Source organism: Astatotilapia calliptera, chromosome 6, assembly GCF_900246225.1.
Source record: "Astatotilapia calliptera chromosome 6, fAstCal1.2, whole genome shotgun sequence".
In the NCBI taxonomy this organism is placed as follows: domain Eukaryota; kingdom Metazoa; phylum Chordata; class Actinopteri; order Cichliformes; family Cichlidae; genus Astatotilapia; species Astatotilapia calliptera.
The window spans coordinates 15730703-15755348 of record NC_039307.1 but is presented as its reverse complement, the minus strand read 5'-3'; the positions used below and the strand labels follow the sequence as shown (position 1 = coordinate 15755348).

General features: G+C 40.1%; 1 protein-coding gene across 1 annotated transcript in view; it reads right to left on the bottom strand.

Annotated features, from left to right (window-relative positions):
- The window catches only part of usp43a (ubiquitin specific peptidase 43a), a 134063-nt gene that overhangs the window by 76018 nt on the left and 33399 nt on the right, over positions 1 to 24646 (bottom strand). Inside the window, exons 3-4 of the mRNA XM_026170554.1 lie at positions 19371 to 19474; positions 2686 to 2778 (exon numbers count right to left, since the gene is read on the bottom strand). Coding sequence (XP_026026339.1) covers positions 2686 to 2778; positions 19371 to 19474 — 197 coding nt within the window. The remainder of the gene's footprint in view (positions 1 to 2685; positions 2779 to 19370; positions 19475 to 24646) is intronic.

The window sequence follows — 24646 nt, the reverse complement described above, 5'->3', positions numbered from 1 at the left end:
TCTTTGTCAAAAATTAAATATCTGTGCCACTTGATATTCCCCTAGAAATTAATAACTGGAACAGCAAGATACAGTTGGATAAGAACTGATCAGTGTGTGAGATTTGTAATACAAAACCCCCCCCAAATAATTAAAAAAAAAACAACCATTACAAGTCAATTCAAAGAAAGCTAATTTTATGACAGCATTAAAAGCATTATGAGACCTGCTACAGCCTGCTGATGTTTAGTTTACTCCTGTGTATTTCAAAGTATCGCTTCAGTCATTTTTCCAGTCTGTCTGTCACAGCCTTTTACTCTTATGTAACGGGAAGTATATCAGGTTGTAATTGTTTTGCCTATCCACTCATGATTTTCACACATTGTGTCAGTCATTATAGTGATTACATACAGTGTGGTTATGAAACAAGCACTTGTACAATTACAAAATGAGAAACAGGCTTCATCCAATCAAATACTCTATACACCTGTGCAGCCTAGCAGTATTGTTAGAGCCTACCCATATGACAGATACCCAATGAAAACTCATATCTACAACTACAGCCACTTAAGAATAGTAAGTTAACCTAAAATGCAAGTCTTGGGAATCTACAGACTTCACACAGAAAGGCCCCAGTGATGGCTGCACAGTAGACTGAAGTCATGTGACACATTTGTGTTTAGAACTTTTTTGACTATTTTAAATTGAATAACAGTAAGCTTGGTAACAATGATGCCACGACTGCTCAAGGTTAAATATTGTAAAGTTAGGTGATCGGCAGAAAACATTCCCATTCTGCTTTTCTCATTCTCTCTGCCATACTGGCATTATCTACAGCACCCAGGCCTTGATGCCATGCTGGCAGCCAGACCCTTCTGTCTCTCTGGGGGTCTCAGACTTATCAGCATTCAGCTGGGATACTGCTGCAGCAGGACGGTGCAATGAGGCCACTGTGTGTGTGCATGCATATGTGTGTGTGTCAGGTCAATGTTTGGCCAGCAGTAAGTTCAAGCTGAACCTGAATGAATTTCTCTGTGTGCTAGGCTATGGCAACTGCAGGAACAGGCTGCATACTGTCACGAGACAGTGAGTGCCTGAGCTGCAAAAATGAGTTTGGAGTTAGCTTGGTGGATGCAGAGAAGATGCAGAAGAGTGACATCTGCATTCCTGAAAATAGGAAGATTCATTGTGTAGCAAATGAAGGCAAACTGAAAAGCTTCCAAAGCCTGGAATATATTAATGCATTTAACCTAATGTAACCTGTTACTGTTAACTGGCCTTGAATGTGACTGTGAATGGTTATCTGTTTCTCTGTGATACACTGAGATACACTGGCAACCTGTCCAGGGTGTACGCTGCCTTTCACCCCATAACAGATGGCTTAGACTCCAGCATATTTCATGTCTTTTTAGATGCTTTTTGTAGGGGCGAACATTTGTGAAAAAGGGAGATTGCATATGAATATATAGGACAAAATCTACAGTGTTGTACCCACTACTGTATAACCTAAATTCAACTGCACGTCATTTTGGATAATTAGACTGAAGCTTAGTTTGAATGTGAATTAGAGCTTTGATATAAATCCCTGGTCCATCTGCAAATGAGAATGATATAAGTCTAATTTGTAGCACAACAACTGGTGAAAAAAGTTAATCAAACTTCCCATACAGTTTTAAGAAGAGATCTAATCAGGCAAAATACTTTAAATCAGCACCTCTCCACACGAGTAGAACTATCAGTTATTCAGAGTCAAGTTAATGTCTAGTTAAAGTTAATTCAGCTGAATGAAAAGTAATTAATTTGCAATCATGAACCCACACAGCTAGTAATGCATTTTGTATGTATGGTGAAAACTATCAGTGATGTGTGGATGAGGTTGCCTGTGTTGCTGTGCCTCTGCTACTTCATTTGGATGGCAAGAAAACAGGTGTCTCGTACGATTTTTGTTGTTCCTTGTATTCCTTCACCATTATCTCTGCTGTCAAAATAAAACATCCCATCTGACTCTATTGCTAGCTCCCTTTCTCCCCGCTCACACGTCAGAGCCGCACTGTTTTACCACAGAACCTTATTGGCATGCAGCTTCTTGGGTTAAAAATGGAAGCACAGGAAGTGTGTGGTCAGGAACCTCGGTTGACCAGCATTTATCACTTTGATATGAACATGGCTGTTTTTGGTGTATAGAGCATGTTAGTATAAATGCATGCATGTTTTTCTATAATCTAAATTGGCAACATTTTGGAATGTTTTGCGGTGTTGTTTTTCTAATGTTTTTATTTACTTATGGAGCCTAGAAGGTACTATCCATATCACTGTTATCTGGTGACAACCTCATATGTTCACAGTGTCAACTGTCAAAAAGCCAAGAAAAGGTTTTACATGACTGCACAGCAATCTGTGAGGGATTTTCCTTGCACACCAGACTATTGTAGAAAGTTTGAAACACTTGCACTAAAACTTAACACCTTTAGAGACCACAGGGAGACCAAAGTGAACAACTAAAAATCTGCACTAATGTTTAATTAAAGATGCCGAGAACAAGCAAAATGCAGTTTGTGAAGTTAAAAAAAAAAAACTAGTTTGTTTTTTTAAAAATAAGTTGTTACCCTATGCTCATAATAAGTTATATTGGATGTTATAATTAGTAAACAAACAGCAACAAATATACTTTAGACTGGATCTCATGCCTTATGTATCATGCATTACCTGGTTTGTCGTAGAGGAATAGGCAGAGAGATGCATAAAAATGGATCAAAGGTGTTGCTCTGCTTAAGGCAATGGGGGCACGTCAGAGAAGACCTGGGGACAGAGAGACAGACAGCTTTTTTAATCAAAAGGTATCAATCCATCCATCCAATCATCCATCCATCATCCATCCATCCATCCAATCATCCATCCATCCATCCAATCATCCATCCATCATCCATCCATCCATCCAATCATCCATCCATCATCCATCCATCCATCCAATCATCCATCCATCCATCCAATCATCCATCCATCATCCATCCATCCATCCAACCAATCATCCATCCATCCATCCATCCATCCAACCAATCATCCATCCATCCATCCATCCATCCATCCATCTTCTTCTGCTTATCCAGTTCAGAGTTACAGGTGGGCTGGTGTCTATTCCAGCTGTCATAGGGCAATAGGGAGAGTGCAACCTGGATTGCTAGTATTTTGCAAATTTATTTATTGGTTAAGGTCAAGGTCAAATTTATTTATATAGCACATTTCCAGACATACAATGCTGCACAAAGTGCTTAACAATATAAAAATGCCATTAAAAATAAACAATGTAAAACAATAATAACAATATAAAACAATGAAAGGGCAATAAAATAATTAAAACAATAACTAAGACTATTAAAATAAGACCAAAATGCTTGGGTCATAGTGTGTTAAAAGCCAGGGCATAAAAATGTCTTTAGTAGTGATTTAAATTGATCAAGTGTTTGTGCAGATCTAATATTTAGGGGAAGACTATTCCAAAGTTTGGGACCTGCCACAGAGAAGGCTCTATCGCCACAAGATTTGAGATTAGTCCGTGGGATGGACAGCATTAATTTTGAGCTAGACCTCATGGTTTTTAATTTAATACTTTGTTTGACCTCAGCTAATCATGCTTTTTTTATGTAATTGTCTTAAGAAATTTGCAAACACATATTTTTTACCCTCTACAACACTGTGAGGCAGCTCACAAGCATTAAATATTCCAAAGATATTTAATAGCAGAAGGAATGGTGATGGGGGTTAAAGTAGGGGAAAACCTGAAAACAAAGGCTCAAAAATAAAGGGCAGCAGGCACAGGAGGCCGAAAGGCAGAGCAAATAAAAGTTAAGAACAAAGAGACGAAAATAAAAAGACAACAAAGTGGGAGTACAGATTAAAAACGAACAGAAGGCTGGCAGCAGGACAGTCAAGTTGACAAAAGCTACGAAGCAAAGCCGATAGAGAAAAAAGACACAGAAGGGACCTGTCGAGGTTTCTGAACAAACAGAAGTGAAGATGATCAGAGTGGAGGACTGACACGAGGATAGAAACCCAACATGCGGGCCTTTAGCAACAACAATCTACACTAAAAAGCAGATATAAATGACGCTGTTAAACAAATAAATGCATTATGGTGAGCATGCTTGTTAGCTTACTGACCAAAACTTATACACATTTTTCAGCTTTGTTTTTTCCTGCAAGGCTACTTATAAAGATGGAAAGCATGACAGTTTCCCAGAAAAGAATCCAAATTATTTTGCTTGCCAAATCCGATTTTTTTTTGACCCTATGCGACCCATATCCGATCATGGTATGACAGTGTGAACGGCACAAATCCGATATTTTCAGATCCGATTTGGGTCACTTTCGTATGTGGTACTGAATCCGATACATAGCCGATGTTTTAGAAAGCGACTGCTGTTTGAACGGTCATGTCGCATCAAATCCGTCTTTTACGTCACTGACACAAGACAGACGCCAATTATCAGCGCCTGCGAAGACATCGTGAACGCTTCCTGGCCATCCAGCGAAACTGTTGGGAAGACAACGTGAACATTTTATTTGTACTGTATAATCTGCAGATTCTGACAGAAATCTGCAACTATCCTTTGAAGCACCGCTCCTCTCTAAAACAGCAATAAGGATCATTATTAGGTTATTTACATTATTATGTAAATAACAAAATAACTTAAAGCAAAAATTGGGAAACGTAAAGTCCGAAGTCTTTATATTAACAGCCATCAGTCAAGCAATACTGTTTGCTCTGGGTCTAAACAGAGCGCGTTGTGTGTGACGTCTTCTTTGAGCGGGACGCTTTGAGCGTTCACACTAGAGCGCGTTGCTGTCGCATTTTATTTGTAGTGTGAACAAGCAGACAAAAAAAAATCGGATTTGATCAAAAAATCGGAATTGAGCATTAAGAGACGGGAGAAACACCCTTCAGCAACGTGTTATTGGTGTTGATGTTGCATAGTTCATCCACCAGGGGACACTGTGCAACTACTGTGATGGGAGCACACCTGAAAAATACCACCAGATAATCTGAGCATATAGGAGCACATATGTAACTACAACTAAAAAAAATTAATTCACCAAATACCCATACCAGCAGTATTGGTCTTAAAAATACCATATTATAGATCACACTAATGGCTGTGTGTCCAGGTGTTTGGTAGTCATCATCATGTTTTTGCTGTAAATATTACCAGGAATTGTTTGCAGGATGTGTCTACAAAAATAGGCTGTAGTATGGCCCACAACCCTCTGCCAACCAATAAGTACATGGATATCGGCATGAGGGTCGCAGATGCCAACAGACTTAATAAACTGATCCGTAAGGCCAGCAATGTTGTGGGGATGGAGCTGGACTCCCTCAAGGTGGTGTCGGAGAGGCAGATGCTGTCCAAGATAAAGACAATGTTGGATAACACCTCCCACCCACTCCATGACATGTTGGTCAGTCACAGGAGCTCGTTCAGTGAGAGACTGAGATTACCGAAAAGCACCACTGAACGACACAGGAAATCATTCCTGCCTGTGGCCATCTCCCTGTACAACGCATCCACTTAACACACTGTTTGCTGCTACAACTACACATGTTTCTTTTCCAAATATTTATTTATAAGTGACTTATGTATGTATGTATGTATATATATGTATATATTGTACTATTCTTAGTTAGCGTATTGTCTGTCTTGTCTTAATGTTGGTTTAAAATGGAGCACTGTAACAAAAGATAATTTCCCCCAGGGATCAATAAAGTATTCTGATTCTGATTCTGATTCTGAAAGTACAGGAAGTACAGCAAATTACCAGTTATGCAAGGAATTTTCTAAGTTTTTCCTTTAGTTTGAAATCCACAATCTAGCCTCAAATAACCTTTTGTCATTCTCTACACGTAAATGCAATCTAGCCTCTTATGTGGCAATCAAAGAAAAACACCATGTTCAGTGTGTTCTAGTGCCACGTAATCCTCTCATAGTGTGGGAATGTAATCCTATTATTCATTTGAGATAACTGAATGTAATTCAACAGCTTTGCTCAGTTTATGAACTCATTTTGAAGTTGTAGCCAATATCAAGGCGCTTATTCACACTGTTTTCTATTCAACCAGTTTCTCAGAACTAACTCAACAGAGCGGAGGAGAATTACAAGAAACCATTTATCTCCACCACAGCGAACGCCATTATGTTTTATAGGTGTGAAACTGAAAAAGGCTTCTGAAGAGTTTTCTTTTTAGGTAGTTAACATTTCAGAGGGTGAGTGTGGATAAAACTCAGAATTTGTTTAACTGGAATTGTTTAATGTGTTTGCTGTTTTTAAGTCTGATTGATGCTGCTTAATGCTCTCTTATCACTGACAGCATTCAGGGTGTGTGCACATTTACGAGCGCGTGCGTTGCCAGATGCTGCTACGTCTTACTACGATTTGTCAGTTGAGCTGTAACGATGTTTTCAGAGATGCAAACTTGTCAAATATACAAATACGATGGAAAAAATAACAGTTTTTAAACTCCACATTTCCTTGCTGTCAGTGCTCAGCCCAGTGTGCTGCGGCAGCCAGCCTAAGGCTCACTAATGATGCCAGTTTGTACTCGGCAAAGCAGACTGACAGGCTATATTCACAAAAACACAATGTTGTGCACCCCCCCCCCCCCCCCCAAAAAAAAACCAAAAAAAAAAAAACTTGCTTGCGCTTACATTGAAACGTGCACGCAGGAAAACCCACACACAAACAAAAAGCATCACTTAAAAAGCTCGAGGCTGGCAGTGTTTCCAGTCTGGTGAACGATATGAGAACTTTATTTGCTGATGTCTGTGCATGTGTGTTTGTGCGTCTGACAAAAAGCAAGCGTTGTACAGCATCTACAACGCTCAGGTGCCAAATCAAAGGACCACCAGTCTTTAGTTTAAACCAGACACCCGGAGCTACAACACATACACCCACACACATGCACAGCAGCAGCTTCCTTTATTTATCATCAAGAAAGTCGAACCACCCGGCATCCCTCCGTCCTGCTCCGAGCTATATAAATAACACTCCGCCAGCAGCATCTCAAAACGTTATGCGGTAGCACGTTGCCTGATTCCAGCATTTTTCATACTGTTATTCCAAACTGGGAAGCTTTGCAGCACAACGCCAGAAATGATATAAAGACGGCATGTGGCTGGAACAACAGGTCAGGATACGGCTATATGAGCATAAAAGTCATGTGATCTAGAAAAAGCACTGTGCATGCTGGTGGAAGGCAGTGCTTTCAAAAGTCTGGCAACAGCTGTAGCTTCATTTTTCCTGGAAGTTTCAATTTTTTGAAATGTATTTCTGAGCACAGTCAGTTACACACACACACACACTCTCTCTCTCTCTCTCTCTCTCTCTCTCTCTCTCTCACACACACACACACACACACACACACACACACACACACACACACACACACACACACACACACACACACACACACACACACAGAACTAACAACAAAAACATCACTGTTTAGTCACTGCAGCAGCTGCCTTTATCTAAATACTTCCTTTCATAAAGTCTAGAGTGTGATTCTAGTAGGTTCAGTTAAATTGTTAAGTGATTTATTTTATTTATTTTGTCTTCTGGAAAAAAGGCTCCCGTCTGTTACACAGCAGCAGGATTACTCTGTACTCTGAATCATGGTTTGAAAAGTTTGCCTTCAGGGCTTTTTGTTTGTTTTTCTTTCAGATTATTTTTAGTTTTCAATCACATTTTTCGGACATCTGCTAAACCCATCCACAGCATACCTGGGGCTGCAATAAACATCATAGTTCTCTATAAGTCATTGCTTCTACTGGGACTGAGAGAGAGAAAGCAAGTTCATTTTCTTCTGTCTGCCTTTCAGTCAGTCAGTCAGTCAGTCAAGTGTCACAGGCTCTGGGCTGGAGAGCACTCTTATTTCTCTAAGAGAGAGTACAAGTGGAGACCTCCCGTCAAGGGAAATTAACTCAGCTAAAGGACTGCAGAGATTCTCTCGCACATGCTCACATTTAAAGTCTCATACAAACTCTCACTTTACTAAGTATTAATTCCCAGACCCCCCAACCGCCCACCCCCACCCGTAGTTTTAGAGAAAATTGCCTCTGTGTCACCTGCATACATATGAGCTTCGTCCTTCCTACCTGAAATAAATGATCCATACGTTTCTTCATGTTAGCCCGTGCAACAAATAACGGAGGGAAACATGACTGCACTTTCCCATTTTTCACTGCTAAAGCAGTTTTAAAAACTAACTGTAAAAGAAAAAAAAAATAATGCAACAGATTTTGAGCACTGCAGCATTTTGAATCATGGCTTCTCGTTCTTTCTTTTTAGCTTGGCTAGTTTCAGGTGGAAATTCATTCTCTGACTTTTTGCCTCATGTATCTTAGTTTGGGTCAGCCAGAGATGTTCACTTCATTCACATAAATTAATAAAGTTTTAAGGAAGGCGAGATGTTCCTGTTAGTGCAGCTGGAAAATATTTTTTTTAAAAGCACTAAATATTAATGGACCAAATTAATACTGCAATTCTACACGTGAGATGTCTGAACACAGAGACAAGATGTGCTGAAGCCTTTTTTAAACTGATCTGCATCAGCTGTGATCTCAGATTGTTAAAGATATATCCTCTGCTTTCAAAACACGCCTATAACATAATAAAGTTCTGTAGAATGTAGATAACATGTTAAATAGATTAAAAATAGACGTGATCCAACGACAACCATCTTATTAGTGTTTTTTTAATTTTAAATGAGCAAAATTTAGGCACACAGTTCTGCTACCTTTTCCAAATACACTGCTATAAATAAGTACCTATAAGTACCTTTTAACCTCATTAACCCACCCCAAATACCAATTCTGTGGCCTGGTTTGTATTTCTGTGACAGTTCTTTTCTGTCCATCTGCACACATGGAGTGTTTTAGCTGATGTTCAGGGTAAAACTGCACCACATAGTGCATTTATATACAGTGAAGTGACTCCTGTGGTATCTGCTCCAACTGGCTATGTGTGCACCAGTATGTGCGCACACACATATGCAGGGCTGGATGTCACAGGTGATTTTATGGTGGGTCCCCACTAAAGGAAAAATGCCTGCTTTAATGAGGCAAAACTCCAGAGACGTGAACTTCTATTTGAGTCTTAGAGGGAAAACTTAACCAGAAACTTTTGTACTCCGGGTCTTTCTATGATTAAGATAGTACACATTCGGCACAAAATACACAAAATACATTCACTTTGGACAGTGGAGAGTTGTTCATGGTATATGAGCTCTGACAGCATAATGTGATAACGTGGCTTATACACTAGCAACATGAAAAGAATTTTCCTACGATCAGGGTATGAAAACAAACTGTGATATTTGTCCCAGCTACTATGAAAAAAATGTACTGAATGACATAATCAATATGACATGTTGTTACCACCTGAGCCTGGGTTATAGCATCTGTGCATTATGCAATATTAATTCAGCAGTAATCATCACACAGACAAGATCACCTTGATGGAACAACACTAGTCAAGTAGAGCAGCTCTCAGTGGAAACAAGTAGATGGGTGACTATGGAGTGTCAATAGCTGGGCTCAAGTTGGGCTCAATGTAGGCTGTTTTGATTCATACCTCTGTGCAAGTATTCCTCCATCAGAATACAAAATTGGTTTATTTGATGTGACAGAGTACGCTAAAGAGGGATAAAAAAAAAAAAGAATATTTGTGAGACATAAAAATTATACGACGGAAAAATTCAGGTCATTAAAAAAAACTAATACAACTAACAGGTGTGAGCATAGGTGACATCTGTTGTATTTATTGTTTCATTACAGGCTGTGAGAAAATGTTTAGTGTAAAAAGTTGCAGAGATGTAATTTTCAGTTCTAGCAATAAAAACAATTTAGGTTTGCTGTTTCATCCACTCCAAATTACAATGTGACTTTTGTTTTTGCTAACTCTAAAGGAAAAAGAGATCAAAGAATTGTTTTCGCTTGATAATGCCCTGCGCTCAATGGCCAGCACCCACTTCAAAGTACAACAGGGAGTGGGGTGGTATCAATGGGAGGAACACTGCTGCACGATGCTGCGCTCGAAGTAAGCATTGTGGGTGGTGAAAGCATCAAAATCAAAGTAAAGAGGGTGAACGTCTGGCCATATTTTCAGCAGGCACTCCGCTCTGCAGCATGGGTCGACCAGACAGATCCCCCCAAGAGGACAGCGTGAGTACATTCCAAACCACAATGCATCTTTGGGGGTAAATAGAGCTCCTGCAGACCATCTTTGAAGATGAGAGGAAGTTTGCACTTCCTAATGGGACGATGAGTCTTCAAAGGATATAGTATAAAAGTGCATGACTGGTAGAGAAAACTTGGGTATCACTTTATAATGATCACGGTTAAAGAAAAGGTAAGTAGATGGCTCAACTTCAGTTCATATTTTCAAGTGACAATGACTATAAATGTCAAAGTCTCATATCAGCTACAAATCAGAATATTTTTATTACACAACCTAATGCCATAAATAAAGAAATTATATGCATTACCCCCCTCTGCATTTAATCATGAATTATTATGACACTCTGGCTCTCTTTACAGGGTGCCTTTTGTCCTGTTTCCCTCCCCCCACCCCGAACAATCCCTGAGCCTGGTTCTGCCAGAAGATTCTTTCTTCCTGCTAAAGGGGAGTTTTTCCTTCCCACTGTCTCCAAGCGCTTGCTCATAGGTCATCTGATTGGTGGGGTTGTCTCTCTATTATTGTAGAGTTTTGACCTTGAGACATTGGGGTAACTCCTGTTGTGATTTGGCCCAATATACAAATAGAAATGAATTGAATAAATGTTTATAGATTAAATATTAGTTTATAGTTTATTAGCGATGGTTATTATGATGTGTTATAAACTCCTTACATTGGACTCACATCTTTTGTTCTCCGTTAAATTTTGTAAGTAGATCAACATTTTAGTTTTGCTTTTTTAAACATTTGTGGGTTACGTCTGTTAGCTTATCTTCAAGGATATATAAAAACAATGATTTGTTTGCCTGCATATAGCTTTCAGTCTACTTTCACTGATCTGAAGACATGAATATCATAACATAACAATATTATACTTTAAAAGCTATAATATTCCTTCACAACAAATCTACATCTAAATAAAAGCCACTGCGATAAGAGAAAAGTAACCTTCCTTCAACTATCTTGTTCATCTAGCCAGAGACTGAGGCGCGGGCTTTCCGCACATCTCTCTGGCCATTAAAAATAGATGCCACAAAATTGAGAGTGACAGACGGAGGAGAGAGGGAGGCTATGACAAAGACTCATCTAAACACAGCGGCACAGCCGAGCGACTTGAGCACCAACTCCCACACAGGAAACCCAAACCCCAAGACAGCCTTCGCTCTAATCGCAAACATTTATTCAGATCAGACAACTCCACTAAAATTTCTCTGAGGAGCATCTCTGTAAGATATAAAAGGAACCGGGAAGAAAGCGCAGAAGGAAGGAAAGCGCGAACAAGCGAGGGAAAGGCCGAAAAGAAACATGCCTGTGTCGTCCTTTTCAGAGGACGACACAGGCAAAAACAAAAAAAAAGTGAGTGACGGCTCTTTGGATAGTCTACATTTGGAAGGAAAGTGACTCCTTTTTAACCTGTTGGTGACACAAAGAGGAAAAGTATATGGAGGAATAATGCTCCAGACTCAGCAGACTAAAACTCTGATATGAGATAAGAGAAAATAATACAAATGGATATGAGGAATCTTTACACAGTAGGAGGTCTGATGAAACCCAGAGCACAAAAACAAATACTCAACTCTCCTGGAATTTTTCTTTACTTATTAACTGAGAATGAGTCACAGGGAAAGCAATGCATCAGAGTTTGGAAATAAATCAAAGCTCACTGGTTTCAGTTATAGCACTACTGATTTAGGTGATATGTTTTCTAGTAGAAAGACATTGGTCAGAAAACAACAAAAGAACCTGTCAGTGAAAATTTAGTGTTTGTAAAATATTTTCAGCTTTTCAACAATTGATTAACGAATTGATCAAAAAAAGAGAAAAGATTATTAGTTTTAGCCTGTACAAAATGTGTATTGACCTGTTACTAGCACACATGGCCCTGCCCCACTGTCTCACATTTCTCTATTTTAGACAGCTTTCTCAAACAGCCTCTAGTCCCACAGCTGTAAACTTTTTGAGTGATGCAGTTACATGTGTTAGCTTGGTCGTTATTACACTCACTCACACAAACATGAGCAGAAAACAAACTTTATAATTAGAGTTGTCAAAAAAAATCAACACTCACAGCGATTGATATTAAAAATGACTACTGAATCGGTTGCTCATGCAACAGTATCTCTGCCTCCACGCTGCCTCCACGCTGTTTAGAATACAATGTCACACGGCATGGTTGCAGACAGGCAGGCCTTCACTGAGTCCAAAACATCCAACGACACTTTATGAGGCATTTGAGAGGTCAGTAAAGCTTTTGTTTCGATAACACTTCAGTGTTAAAAAGTTATAATAAACAGTAACCTGACTGATGCACACGTTCGCCATTTAACTATTAGCAGTCTTTCAACAGCAACATAATGAAACGCTAACATTAATATGGCAGCTTGACAGCAAACGTTATCAGTCCTGTTCATCTATAACATTAATAGATGGTACTAATTTGACAGAATAACAACACAGTTATTTGTCTCTGATCAGTGTTAAGTTTCCCCTTAAAGTTCCATATCAAAGCACAGAAAAGTCTACTGAGAGATTAGCAGCCAACCCAGACAGACAGACAGATGTGCATGCATGTATGTCTGGCACTAATGGTATATCTCGCATGAATGATATTTTGTGTCATACATTAGCACAGCTTCACTATAGAGTGCAATGATGTTAGACAGTAACTGTCCAGTCTTTGCGTTGCGCTCCTTCTTTTACAATCTATTTCATTCAAACCAGAACCAGAAAACAAAATCAGTCCATTAAGAAGCAGCCATGCCTTTCTTCTTTAACATTAAAAATGATGCCAGGATACAGTGGAACCCAAGCTAATGACTAAAATTGTGTTTGTGAACAAACACTCACACACACAAGACAGATGGTGTATGTTTGTGAAAGTGTAAGTGTGTGGCATATAGACCTAATTACAGCCACTCTTATGCAAGGAGAAAGCATTACCCTGCTTGCACTCACAGACAAAATTCTCTTCTCTTTGTCTAAATATAGCTGGGATTGTTCTCAAAGGGAAAAAAGGAGGAGAGAGGACATGCTGTATGAGAAGGGTATGAGTTGGAGGAAAGAACAAAGTACACTTTGTAAATGTTTCAGTAATAACGTGTGCGTATTAATGCGTGTGTGACTTGTAATGGCAAAATGCACAGTTCCTCTAATCAGCTTATGAATTAGCGTTTGATCTAATAAACGTTCAGGTGTGTGTTGATGTTTTAGTGTGAGAGAGAAAGAGTGAATGGAAAAGACAAAGAAGAAGAGGTCTAAGTAGAGCGATCTTCATCTCTACAGCTGACTCAATGAGTAGATACAGTGCCAAGTTATTTTAATTAGTCGCTCTGAGAGTACTGCGGGAGACGATGGTCTTCAGGGATAGTCTTCAACAGTAAGCATTCAATCCATCATCTGCCAGTGAAGGAAATGGATAATCCCATGAATGAATGACTGCTTAACTTAACAGCATAATGGTCAGAGCCTAACCTTTGTGTTGACCAGCACCAATATGCTCCAGGTCAACTGTGCGTGTTAGACCAAACATGACACGACAGCACTATTCTACAGAGTGTGATCAGCTGTGAGTCAGAGAAGATTTAACTCAATCCATGTCCCGTTTCCAGAGTACCGACAAATGGGTGCTAGTAAATTATTTGGAATTTCACATTGGGGACAGGTTTTTTTAAAATGTCCCTCTTCAACCCAACCCAAAGTTTAGGGTGAAATCTGACAATCTTCTGCAGCTCATGCCCAACGTAAAATCCTAGCTCTGATCATCACATAAGCAGAAAGTAAAGTTTTAAGTATTTGTGTTTTGAATAAGCAATTTTGATGATCTAAATACAGTGGGGCAAAAAAGTATTTAGTCAGCCACCGATTGTGCAAGTTCCCCCACTTAAAATGATGACAGAGGTCAGTAATTTGTACCAGAGGTACACTTCAACTGTGAGAGACAGAATGTGAAAAAAAAATCCATGAATCCACATGGTAGGATTTGTAAAGAATTTATTCGTAAATCAGGGTGGAAAATAAGTATTTGGTCAATAACAAAAATACAACTCAATACTTTGTAACATAACCTTTGTTGGCAATAACAGAGGTCAAACGTGTACTATAGGTCTTTACCAGGTTTGCACACACAGTAGCTGGTATTTTGGCCCATTCCTCCATGCAGATCTTCTCGAGAGCAGTGATGTTTTGGGGCTGTCGCCGAGCAACACGGACTTTCAACTCCCGCCACAGATTTTCTATGGGGTTGAGGTCTGGAGACTGGCTAGGCCACTCCAGGACTTTCAAATGCTTCTTACGGAGCCACTCCTTTGTTGCCCGGGCGGTGTGTTTTGGATCATTGTCATGTTGGAAGACCCAGCCTCGTTTCATCTTCAAAGTTCTCACTGATGGAAGGAGGTTTTGGCTCAAAATCTCACGATACATGGCCCCATTCATTCTGTCCTTAACACGGATCAGTCGTCCTGTCCCCTTGGCAGAAAAACAGCCCCATAGCATGATGTTTCCACCCCCATGCTTCACAGTAGGTATGGTGTTCTTGGGATGCAACTCAGTATTCTTCTTCCTCCAAACACGACGAGTTGAGTTTATACCAAAAAGTTCTACTTTGGTTTCATCTGACCACATGACATTCTCCCAATCCTCTGCTGTATCATCCATGTGCTCTCTGGCAAACTTCAGACGGGCCTGGACATGCACTGGCTTCAGCAGCGGAACACGTCTGGCACTGCGGGATTTGATTCCCTGCCGTTGTAGTGTGTTACTGATGGTGACCTTTGTTACTTTGGTCCCAGCTCTCTGCAGGTCATTCACCAGGTCCCCCCGTGTGGTTCTGGGATCTTTGCTCACCGTTCTCATGATCATTTTGACCCCACGGGATGAGATCTTGCGTGGAGCCCCAGATCGAGGGAGATTATCAGTGGTCTTATATGTCTTCCATTTTCTGATGATTGCTCCCACAGTTGATTTTTTCACACCAAGCTGCTTGCCTATTGTAGATTCACTCTTCCCAGTCTGGTGCAGGTCTACAATACTTTTCCTGGTGTCCTTCGAAAGCTCTTTGGTCTTGGCCATGGCGGAGTTTGGAGTCTGACTGTTTGAGGCTGTGGACAGGTGTCTTTTATACAGATGATGAGTTCAAACAGGTGCCATTCATACAGGTAACGAGTGGGGGACAGAAAAGCTTCTTACAGAAGACGTTACAGGTCTGTGAGAGCCAGAGATTTTCCTTGTTTGAGGTGACCAAATACTTATTTTCCACCCTGATTTACGAATAAATTCTTTACAAATCCTACCATGTGGCTTCATGGATTTTTTTTTCACATTCTGTCTCTCACAGTTGAAGTGTACCTCTGGTGCAAATTACTGACCTCTGTCATCATTTTAAGTGGGGGAACTTGCACAATCGGTGGCTGACTAAATACTTTTTTGCCCCACTGTATGTACTAGTTTAGGCTGATTCTCAATCAACAGCTTTAAGTCTGTCACCGTCTTCCTACTAATGCTTCTTCTAATCTTTTTTTTTTTTTTTTTTTTAATTTGGATAGAGACAGTATAGACACACGGGGAAGTGGAGAGAGAGGAAGACATGCAGTAAAGGGCCGCAGGTTGGAAACTATTCCTAGTGGGAATCAGGACTTATGATACATGTAAAAAATTATAACAACTTTAATTTAAATTGTTCATTTTTTAACAGGTTACAGAAGTTTTCTTTTCTTTTTTTTAAAAAAATCTTTAGTTTTAGCCCTTATTCATCTAGTTTCTTATCAAAGCCTTACATAAAGTAGCCTCTGGATGTGACTTCAGAGCTGCAGATTTGTGACCCCTGAACTAAGCTAGACTTCCCAGTGTCAACAAACACATCATAAGAATCCATCATATCATTTGTGACAATACTGGTATCATTTTTGCGTGATAAAGTGCAATATCATGATATTATTGGTCTAATGTTTTCTAATGTGCACAACAACGAGAAAAGCACAGCCAAAGTCACATGTCCACCTTTGATGAAGATTTAGTAACAAGAGACTTCAACATCTTCCAATGAAGCACAATGCTATGCAAAATATGCAAAAAAACAAAACAAAAACTTGTTTCACCACTTGAGGCAAAAATACACCATGGAATGAATATAAGCAGGCTGGGAAGTCATGAAAAGAGCAGATATGAGCAGCTGGTGATGTACATCCCAAAACTAAACAAACTGAGCCTAACTGGGGCACTTGCTAGTTAGACTCTGTATGACAGGAGGCGTAAACACGAATGGAAATAATTCAAACAGTGGAAAAAGAGGATTTTAAGCAACTTTTTAAGCAACTGAAAAGAAGGATGGAAAATGTCCTCCACTTTGTTTCCACTTAGAAATGCTCTCCTATGCACTTCTAAATGGTAAATGGACTGGTTCATGCAGTATATAGTGCCTCATTCATCCATTAATACAAACACTTTCTTCTATGCTTAGGTGCTTTCTATCGAAATTTTGCACGACAATGCATACAATCACATTTAAAACATATTTCAATTTTTTTTTCTGTATCATCATTATCATAAATTTCTTGTAATACTGTGATACATTTTTGCGACTTTATTGCCCACCTTTGGACTGCAAATGTTTGTCCACTTGAGCTTAAATGTAATGGGCAAACATTAACAACTTAAATACTTAAAATACTTAATACATAAAATTTTGCATAAACTGACTTAAGTTTTTAAGTAAACATTTAGCTTTGCAGCTAAAAAACACTAATGAGCCATGAAAAAAGGCGTCCTCCTATTCCACACAGTCCTCCTAAATAAAATCTCATGTGCTCAGACACATGTCCCTATTGCCAGTCTTGGCAGCCGGGGGTCAGTCCGCCAGGGCCTCCGCTCCTGGCCGCCACCCGGCACACAATGCACCCGACCCCTATGGCGCCTCCTGCGGGTGGTGGGCCTGCGGGAGGATGGGCCCATGTCTCCTCTTCGGGCTGTGCCCGGCCGGGCCCCATGGACTAAGGCCCGGCCACCAGACGCTCGCCCTTGGGCACCCTCCCCGGGCCTGGCTCCAGGGCGGGGCCCCGGTAACCCTATCCCGGGCAGGGTAAACTGTTCCCTCGGTGTCCTTTTCATAAGGGTCTTATGAATCGCTCTTGTCATCGGGTGAGGGCCTCCAGCTCGCACTGGAACGGTTCGCAGCCGAGTGTGAAGCAGCGGGAATGAGGATCAGCACCTCCAAATCTGAGGCCATGGTTCTCAGCCAGAAAAGGGTGGAGTGCCCACTCCGGGTCGGGGATGAGTTCCTGCCCCAAGTGGAGGAGTTCAAGTATCTCGGGGTCTTGTTCTCGAGTGATGGGAGAAGGGAGCCGGAGATCGACAGACGGATTGGGGCTTCAGCTGCAGTAATGCGGACGCTGCACCGGTCCGTCGTGGTGAAGAGGGAGCTGAGTGTAAAAGCAAAGCTCTCAATTTACCGGTCGATCTACGTCCCTACCCTCACCTATGGCCACGAGCTGTGGGTAGTGACCGAAAGAACGAGATCGCGGATACAAGCGGCAGAAATGAGCTTCCTCCGAAGGGTGGCTGGCCTCTCCCTTAGAGATAGGGTGAGAAGTTCGGCCATCCGGGAGGGGCTCAGAGTAGAGCAGCTGCTGCTCCACATCGAAAGGAGCCAGCTGAGGTGGTTCGGGCATCTGACAAGGATGCCTCCTGTGTGAGGTGTTCCAGGCATGTCCCACCGGGAGGAGGCCCCGGGGCAGACCCAGGACACGCTGGAGAGATTATATCTCTCGGCTGGCCTGGGAACGCCTTGGTATTCCCCCGGATAAGTGGAGGAGGTGGCTGGGGAGAGGGAGGTCTGGGCCTCTTTGCTTAGGCTGCTGCCCCCGCGACCCGGCCCCGGATAAAGCGGATGAAGATGGATGGATGGATGGATGGATGGATGGTGCTCAGACACAGTATGGGCCTAATTCACTAGCACTCTCTCTGGAAGCCCAGTCATACATATCATGCATTAGTGACCTATGTTGCAGAGCAGCTATTATAGTGATGTTGAATCCACTGGGAAAAAATGACCAAGTGTGAGGTATCAGAAAGCAAGCACTCTGCCAGAGTTAATCACAAAAAATTGGGATTGATGAATTTATATATATTACTCGCTTATTTCTCTAATAGAAAAGGAAACATATCACTGTCTGTGAAGGTTCTCAGTCATCTCGTAGTCTAAGGAGCTTGGAAAGAAAAGCGCCTGGACTTCTTCTTTAAGCTCAACTTAAAGAAGTCCAGATGCTTTTCTTTCCAAGCTCCTGAAACATATCTCTGTATATTTTGCTACATGCAGAAACATACTGTACTGGCCTAACTGCTGATGACAGCATGCCTTACAGTCATGCATAAAAGACATTCACAAGTTTCAATCAGGCTTAGTAACAAGGAGCTGAAAAGATTACTATCTTTATGGGCCAAGACTACCTTTCACTAATATGTTTTTTTGTGTGTGTTTCTTTTTTTATTCTAAAAATAATCTCTCCCTTCCAAATACTAAGTTATTTCCCTTTTAGATCATCTGACTATCCAATCGAATATTAACTTAAAATAAAGAATTTTTTTTTAGTACATCCTGATATTCACAAGGGTGCAGCAAGTTTACATTGTTCAGCAATCAAGTGAAAAAATGAATGTTCAAAGTGATGTTATTGTAGTCCACCACATGTGCTGACAAAGTTTCTCAAAGGTCTAGAGGCAGTTCCATTAATGGATCTATTAAACTAGAAAACCTCAGTCACTGACTTTCCGCTGTGAATGAAGGAATAAGAGCCAGAGGCCACTACTAAAGATAAATCCCTTAATCCTTTATAGGTCTGTCCGACCTACTTTTTCCCAAGGTACTGATTTTTATCCAGAGGAGAGAAAATACATTGTCACTTTAGCCAAAGCAATATATGTTTAAAAGTATGCATTTCATTCTGTTTATTCGAACACAACCCCAGGACATTGTGTAACCGAATGTTGCATAATTGGTGAGATACCTGGAAGAGTTTCCAGAAATCGTTGTCAGCGTAAGTCTAAGAGTGCAGTTGAAACTATCTGAAGCTTAAAGGCCAACAAATAAGGAACATTCATCCAGTCACCTGATGCTACAAACATTATTTTAAAAACAAAGTTCTTTAACACATTTTTACATCTGTGCTTCTCACCTGTACTGAGCCTGGAAGTGTTCGTGGACAAAACTGTTTCGCCCTCGAGGTTGCTGTATGCTGGCTACACTGGGACTGGAAGCATGATCCAATGGACTTGCCCCCTGTAAACATGGAGAAGACAAAAAAGAACTGAAAACTGTTCTATAATGTATAATGTTAAATAACCATACATTACTTCCTTATGACATTACTACAAACGACACTGAACACCAGTTTCTGAATGCTGTATCATTCACTTCGATTTTAAGAAGCATCCCATCTACAACACAGTGCATTTACTCTGTTCAAATTGAGAGTAGCTATCACTAGCACAGGAATACATAAATAAGCTTCATACAAAAGGTAAAACTCGATGCCAGGATACAAAGTGTCTCCGGTGTTACTTCATCAACACCGACAGATGCTGATGCAAAGCAGAGGGGAAAAGTAACCAAATTCAATGGCAGCTACGGGTAATACAGAAGATGCATTTTCCCTGCCTTATTATTGTTATGTATCTCTAGGAACGAGTAAAATGAGTCAAGAATCATTCACATGCATTGTAAGTGGCTACATTAAACTACAAGATGATCAAAATGATTAGATGAAGAGAGATGAAGAAAGAGTGAGACAAAAATTAAGAATCAATCCTATAATGGGTGCAGTCATAAAATATTTGAGCAGGAAATATCTATTGAAGAGAATCAAAGTTTAAATGGTTAACCACAAAACAGTCAACACAGACTAGAGTCACAGGAATATCTGAGGATGCCAAACATCCTCAGTGTCACGCTGATGTCTGCTGAATAAACTAAATAGCAGCAATACTCCCACATGCTGTGTCATACACAGCAGGAGGGCAGAAAGACTTCAAAGATAAACAAAAGTATAAAAGAATGATGCCAATGAATAAAAGATCACAGCAACAGATTTCTGCATTTCCATTGTGTGTAACTATTCTTAAAAACGTAGCTAACATTGGGTGGTAATGGTGGACTTAACACACAAAAGAAATCCCAGGTCTGCAAGTACATTTACTTCTATTCAGGAGTTATGCACGCTGGTGTCAGTTTGCTTTGAACGAGCAAGGAGAGAAATGCTGAGGTGTTTTTATTGTTGCTGTGCTAACCACTGAGGAGGACCCTACAGATCCCTCCGACAGTACATCAGTAGCATTCTAAAAAGTTTGCATGACAAGGCTAATTTTCAGAAACCAAACTTTACTTGCAAAAGTACATTGTCCTTTAATTCTTAAAGAAGTTACATTCTTTCTTTACACTGTATTTCACTATAAGAACACTTACACAGATATTTTCATTCATTTCATCTAGTCTGTTTACCACTTTGTGATGTAAATGATAGTAATTGTTTTGTTTATTCAGGATCATGTTTCAAATCTTTCCTTTTGAGAAATCATTAAGTGCTACACACATGCTAATTAGACAACACAGTGCCGTAGTTTAAACCCTCAAGCGAATCAAACATTAAGCAGCAAACAAAGTCAGAGTCCACTGAGAAATGAGACTTTCTGCACCCGGTCTTGGGCCATGTGAAATAATGACAATCCAACTTTGATGAAGCTTTTCTTTTGTTCAAACAAAATCCAATCATCGCTGCTCTCACTCTGAACAATGGGCAGCTTTTGGCATCTTTGAAAACTTTTTTCAAGGATGGCTCTTTTCCTGAATATTTAATGAGGCACAAGCACAAAGCCCAGGAAGCATGTGTGGCAGTTTGTGTTTTTAAAATCCATCTCAGCCCTATTTTTAGACGTGGCCTTGTCTCTACTTTCATGTTTGTCTATTAAGTGGATAAAAACTTCATCCTTTGACTTACTGCAATATGTAATTGCAATATCTCAGTATTTTTGAAAGGTGTCTCGCTATAAAGGAAAACCACCAAGTAACCTTTTCAATTCAAGTAAGCAGTAACAGAAAGTGATGTGTACACAGTAGACAAATGTGCCTTTACTTCTGAGTCAAGCTTTAAAACATATCAGTTCTAACGGACAGCTTAGAAGGGGAGTTGTAGAGATAGGAAAGGTGACTCAACAGAACCTGGATACCACATTTTTTCCAGGTTTGCACCTTAAACCTTACGTAATATTTAACAGCACAAAATTGAAAGTCAACTTAGATATCTTTGGGACTCTAAGTTCCACAAACAACATAGGTTTATTTCAGTTTTTCCTGAACATAAAATACTGTTAAAGAAATAATTTTTAAAAAAATATTAATACTCTATAATTCACATATGAATCATCTCTCTTGGCATATCCCAAGCTAGGCTGTGACTGACTCCCCTTTTCAGAATTTTGTCCTCTCTTTTTTTCCCCTTGCATCTCTTTTCTTGAGGACAATGGAGAACAATCCTCACACCCTTAGAGACAGACTAGATTACAAATATCGCCATGGAAACAGTGGCCTCATTCCCCTCAATGAACATGATGGAATGGGGAACTTTTTTATTAGCCACAGCGTCCCCTAAAAATAGAGAAAAAAATGCAGTGATTGTGAAAGTTTAGACTGATACCAATGGTTAAAATAGCAATTTGGCTTATAGTGTCTTACTGATATTTTGTTTTCTGTTTGTTTGCTTGGTTTGTTTAGTTAGAGCAGTTTTTCTACCTTATATGTGAAAGAAATTAATATGTGTTCATTGTGGAAAAAATAATAGCATTGACAGTATTATGATACTGCCTTTTAATGATCACAAATTAAAAATTAAAAGTTTATCAGACTTAATCCCAGATATAAGAAACACTGGAGATAATAGAAAACTTAACTAGTGTAAGAATATTTTTCACCAACACAGTGATTCCCATGGAGCTATTAGCTGAAAACACTGTATCTCAGCACGGTGTGCAGCATGTCCTCAACAAAATTTGAGGAAAGTTATGTCCTTGAGGAATTGGAAAAACATCTATCAAAGACTGGATTCATCTGACGCTTTAACTGATCATCATTCATCCATCAGAAATGGCCTCAGTTGAAGGCTAGCTATCAAGATGTCATTCTTAAGGAAGGGAAATAGGTAGAATACCAAATTACAAAAGAACTGGACTGAAAATCAGTGGCAACAGACCTTTTGGAGTGATTAATCCAAATTTGAATTTTTCTTTCAGATTATTGTCAATATATACAGAGGAGGTCAGGAGTGAGGTACAACTGTAAGGGTCTACAGCAGGGTGTCTGTCACAGAACCCACACAGAGACAGACAACAATTCAAACTCGTTCACAGCTAATTCAGACTTAGAGATGAACTTAACATGCATATAATACATGATTTACTTCTAACAGTCAACGAAAGGCAAAATCAAAACTTTTGCAGTTCACCCATAGTGCAGGAACCATTCTGGATTCTTCATTATTCAATTTAACTAAGAATACAGAGCACACCAAGAATATAAACAGTTCATTATAAAGTTAACTTAAGTGTGCCAAACAAACATAACAGGAAAAAAATATGATCAAAACTGACTTTGATACTTAATTCTCTATGCATTACTAAATCAAACCACCGCATTTCAAAAGGCATCTCTCACCAGAATCAGGTCAACAACCTCTTAGCCAGACCCAAGATCGGTAAACAGATGCCGAGAATGAGACAAAACTGCTCATATGCACACTTAACACCTTTAAGACACATATGCACATGCATACAGAATATTCCGCAGATGCAAACAATAGGATAGACAAAGAAAAAGAACACTGAGACTCCACCGCTTCTTTATTTAGCACCAAGGGAATAATGAATACCACCACAATGTTGTTCCAGCTCTGCTATGGTCTGCCAAAAATAGATGCGGGGGCCGGCCGCAGCAATAACAAGTGAATACTAATATTCAGAGGCAGTAAGCTGTTCAATTGTCACACTGGGTATAATCCAAAAAACCCTCCTAATGCTAACAGATCTAGGCCATATTCAGCTGCCTCCTGTTGCTTGAGGGCGAAATTACCAGCGGCATCATGCTCCTGGCAATATAATTGATTTCTAAGATTTACATATCAGCCGGGTTTCAGAACTCAGCATGCTCGGGCTTATATAGCTGTACTTATTTTGTTCTCTAAATGACTATAGCGTCGAACTGTACACAAGCTACTTAAAGAAGAAAAAAAAGCAAGCAGAGCAATGAGCAGGTAGAAATAAGTTTAAAATATGTCAACCAGAGCAAGTAACTTAGCAAAAGTTGGAAGGTGGTATTAAATGGCTCTGCTGCTTCTCTTAGAGTTGGGAATAGGCATATTTTGGCCATGCCAATGAGTTTAGTCAGTTTCATTTTTACTTTTTTTCTGCACAAGCAGCCAGGTGTTATAGCCAGTCGATTAAAGCACGAAGAACTGATGTAAAGTGTACGTGCAAAAGCCTGGTGGACTCGTAGCAATGGGCTGAGAGATTAGGACACAAATAACTTTGACAATAAAAACTTTAGTTATTAGCAATGAGTGATGAAATTGAGTTTGGTGTTTCCATTAGACCAGTCCTCTAAAATGAAGAGCTTTTTTAGCTTTGGCAGCAAAAGCTATTCCCAGCATACTGAGGAAATGTTTCTGAGGTGCAAAAAGAGCCACGGTCACTTTGAAAAGAACACTGTGTCCTTCATCTCTTTTGTTCTCCCTTTTTTCTTTTTGTTTACTCCTGCTCTGAGCAAGGAGAGGTCAAAGAGGTACGCATCACAATCATCAGCAGAGCTAAGCACTATCGCATCACAGGAGCAGCAAACCCAACAGGACTCAGGGGTATTGTGTGCTCACATGAAGGCTCACCAGGAGCTGTGCACACAAACCCCCACCTATAAAAAAAAAATCACGGGTAGAAGAGCACGCAGATAAACTTCAAGCCAACCATTGTATTGTCTAATTAGATAAGTCATGCTTGAGCTTTGTCACCTTTAAACTGATTATACTGTTGATAACACAGGACACAACTACATTACTGCATGTCACCGAATCTTCTACGCGGTTCCTCTGAGGTATAAAACAATGTAGTGCTAAAGTAAACATTTGCACAAGTCTTCATCTGTTTGATATTGGTAGTCATTCAACTTCACTCACACCTAGAGAAACCACCTGGTGGTGAGTGGGTGCTTGTGAGCATAGCCAGCGTGATATACTTACAGCTAAGTAAAAACAAGAGCAGACTGTTGCTTTGACTGTCGTGGGATTCTGCATGGCTGCATCGTAACTATATTCCCACCTACAGCTTTCATGTGCTGCTCTCTTCCCATCCCGCCTGCCTTCACCTACTGCATCACTGCAGGGCATCACAACATGCACAATTTGGCACAGATACT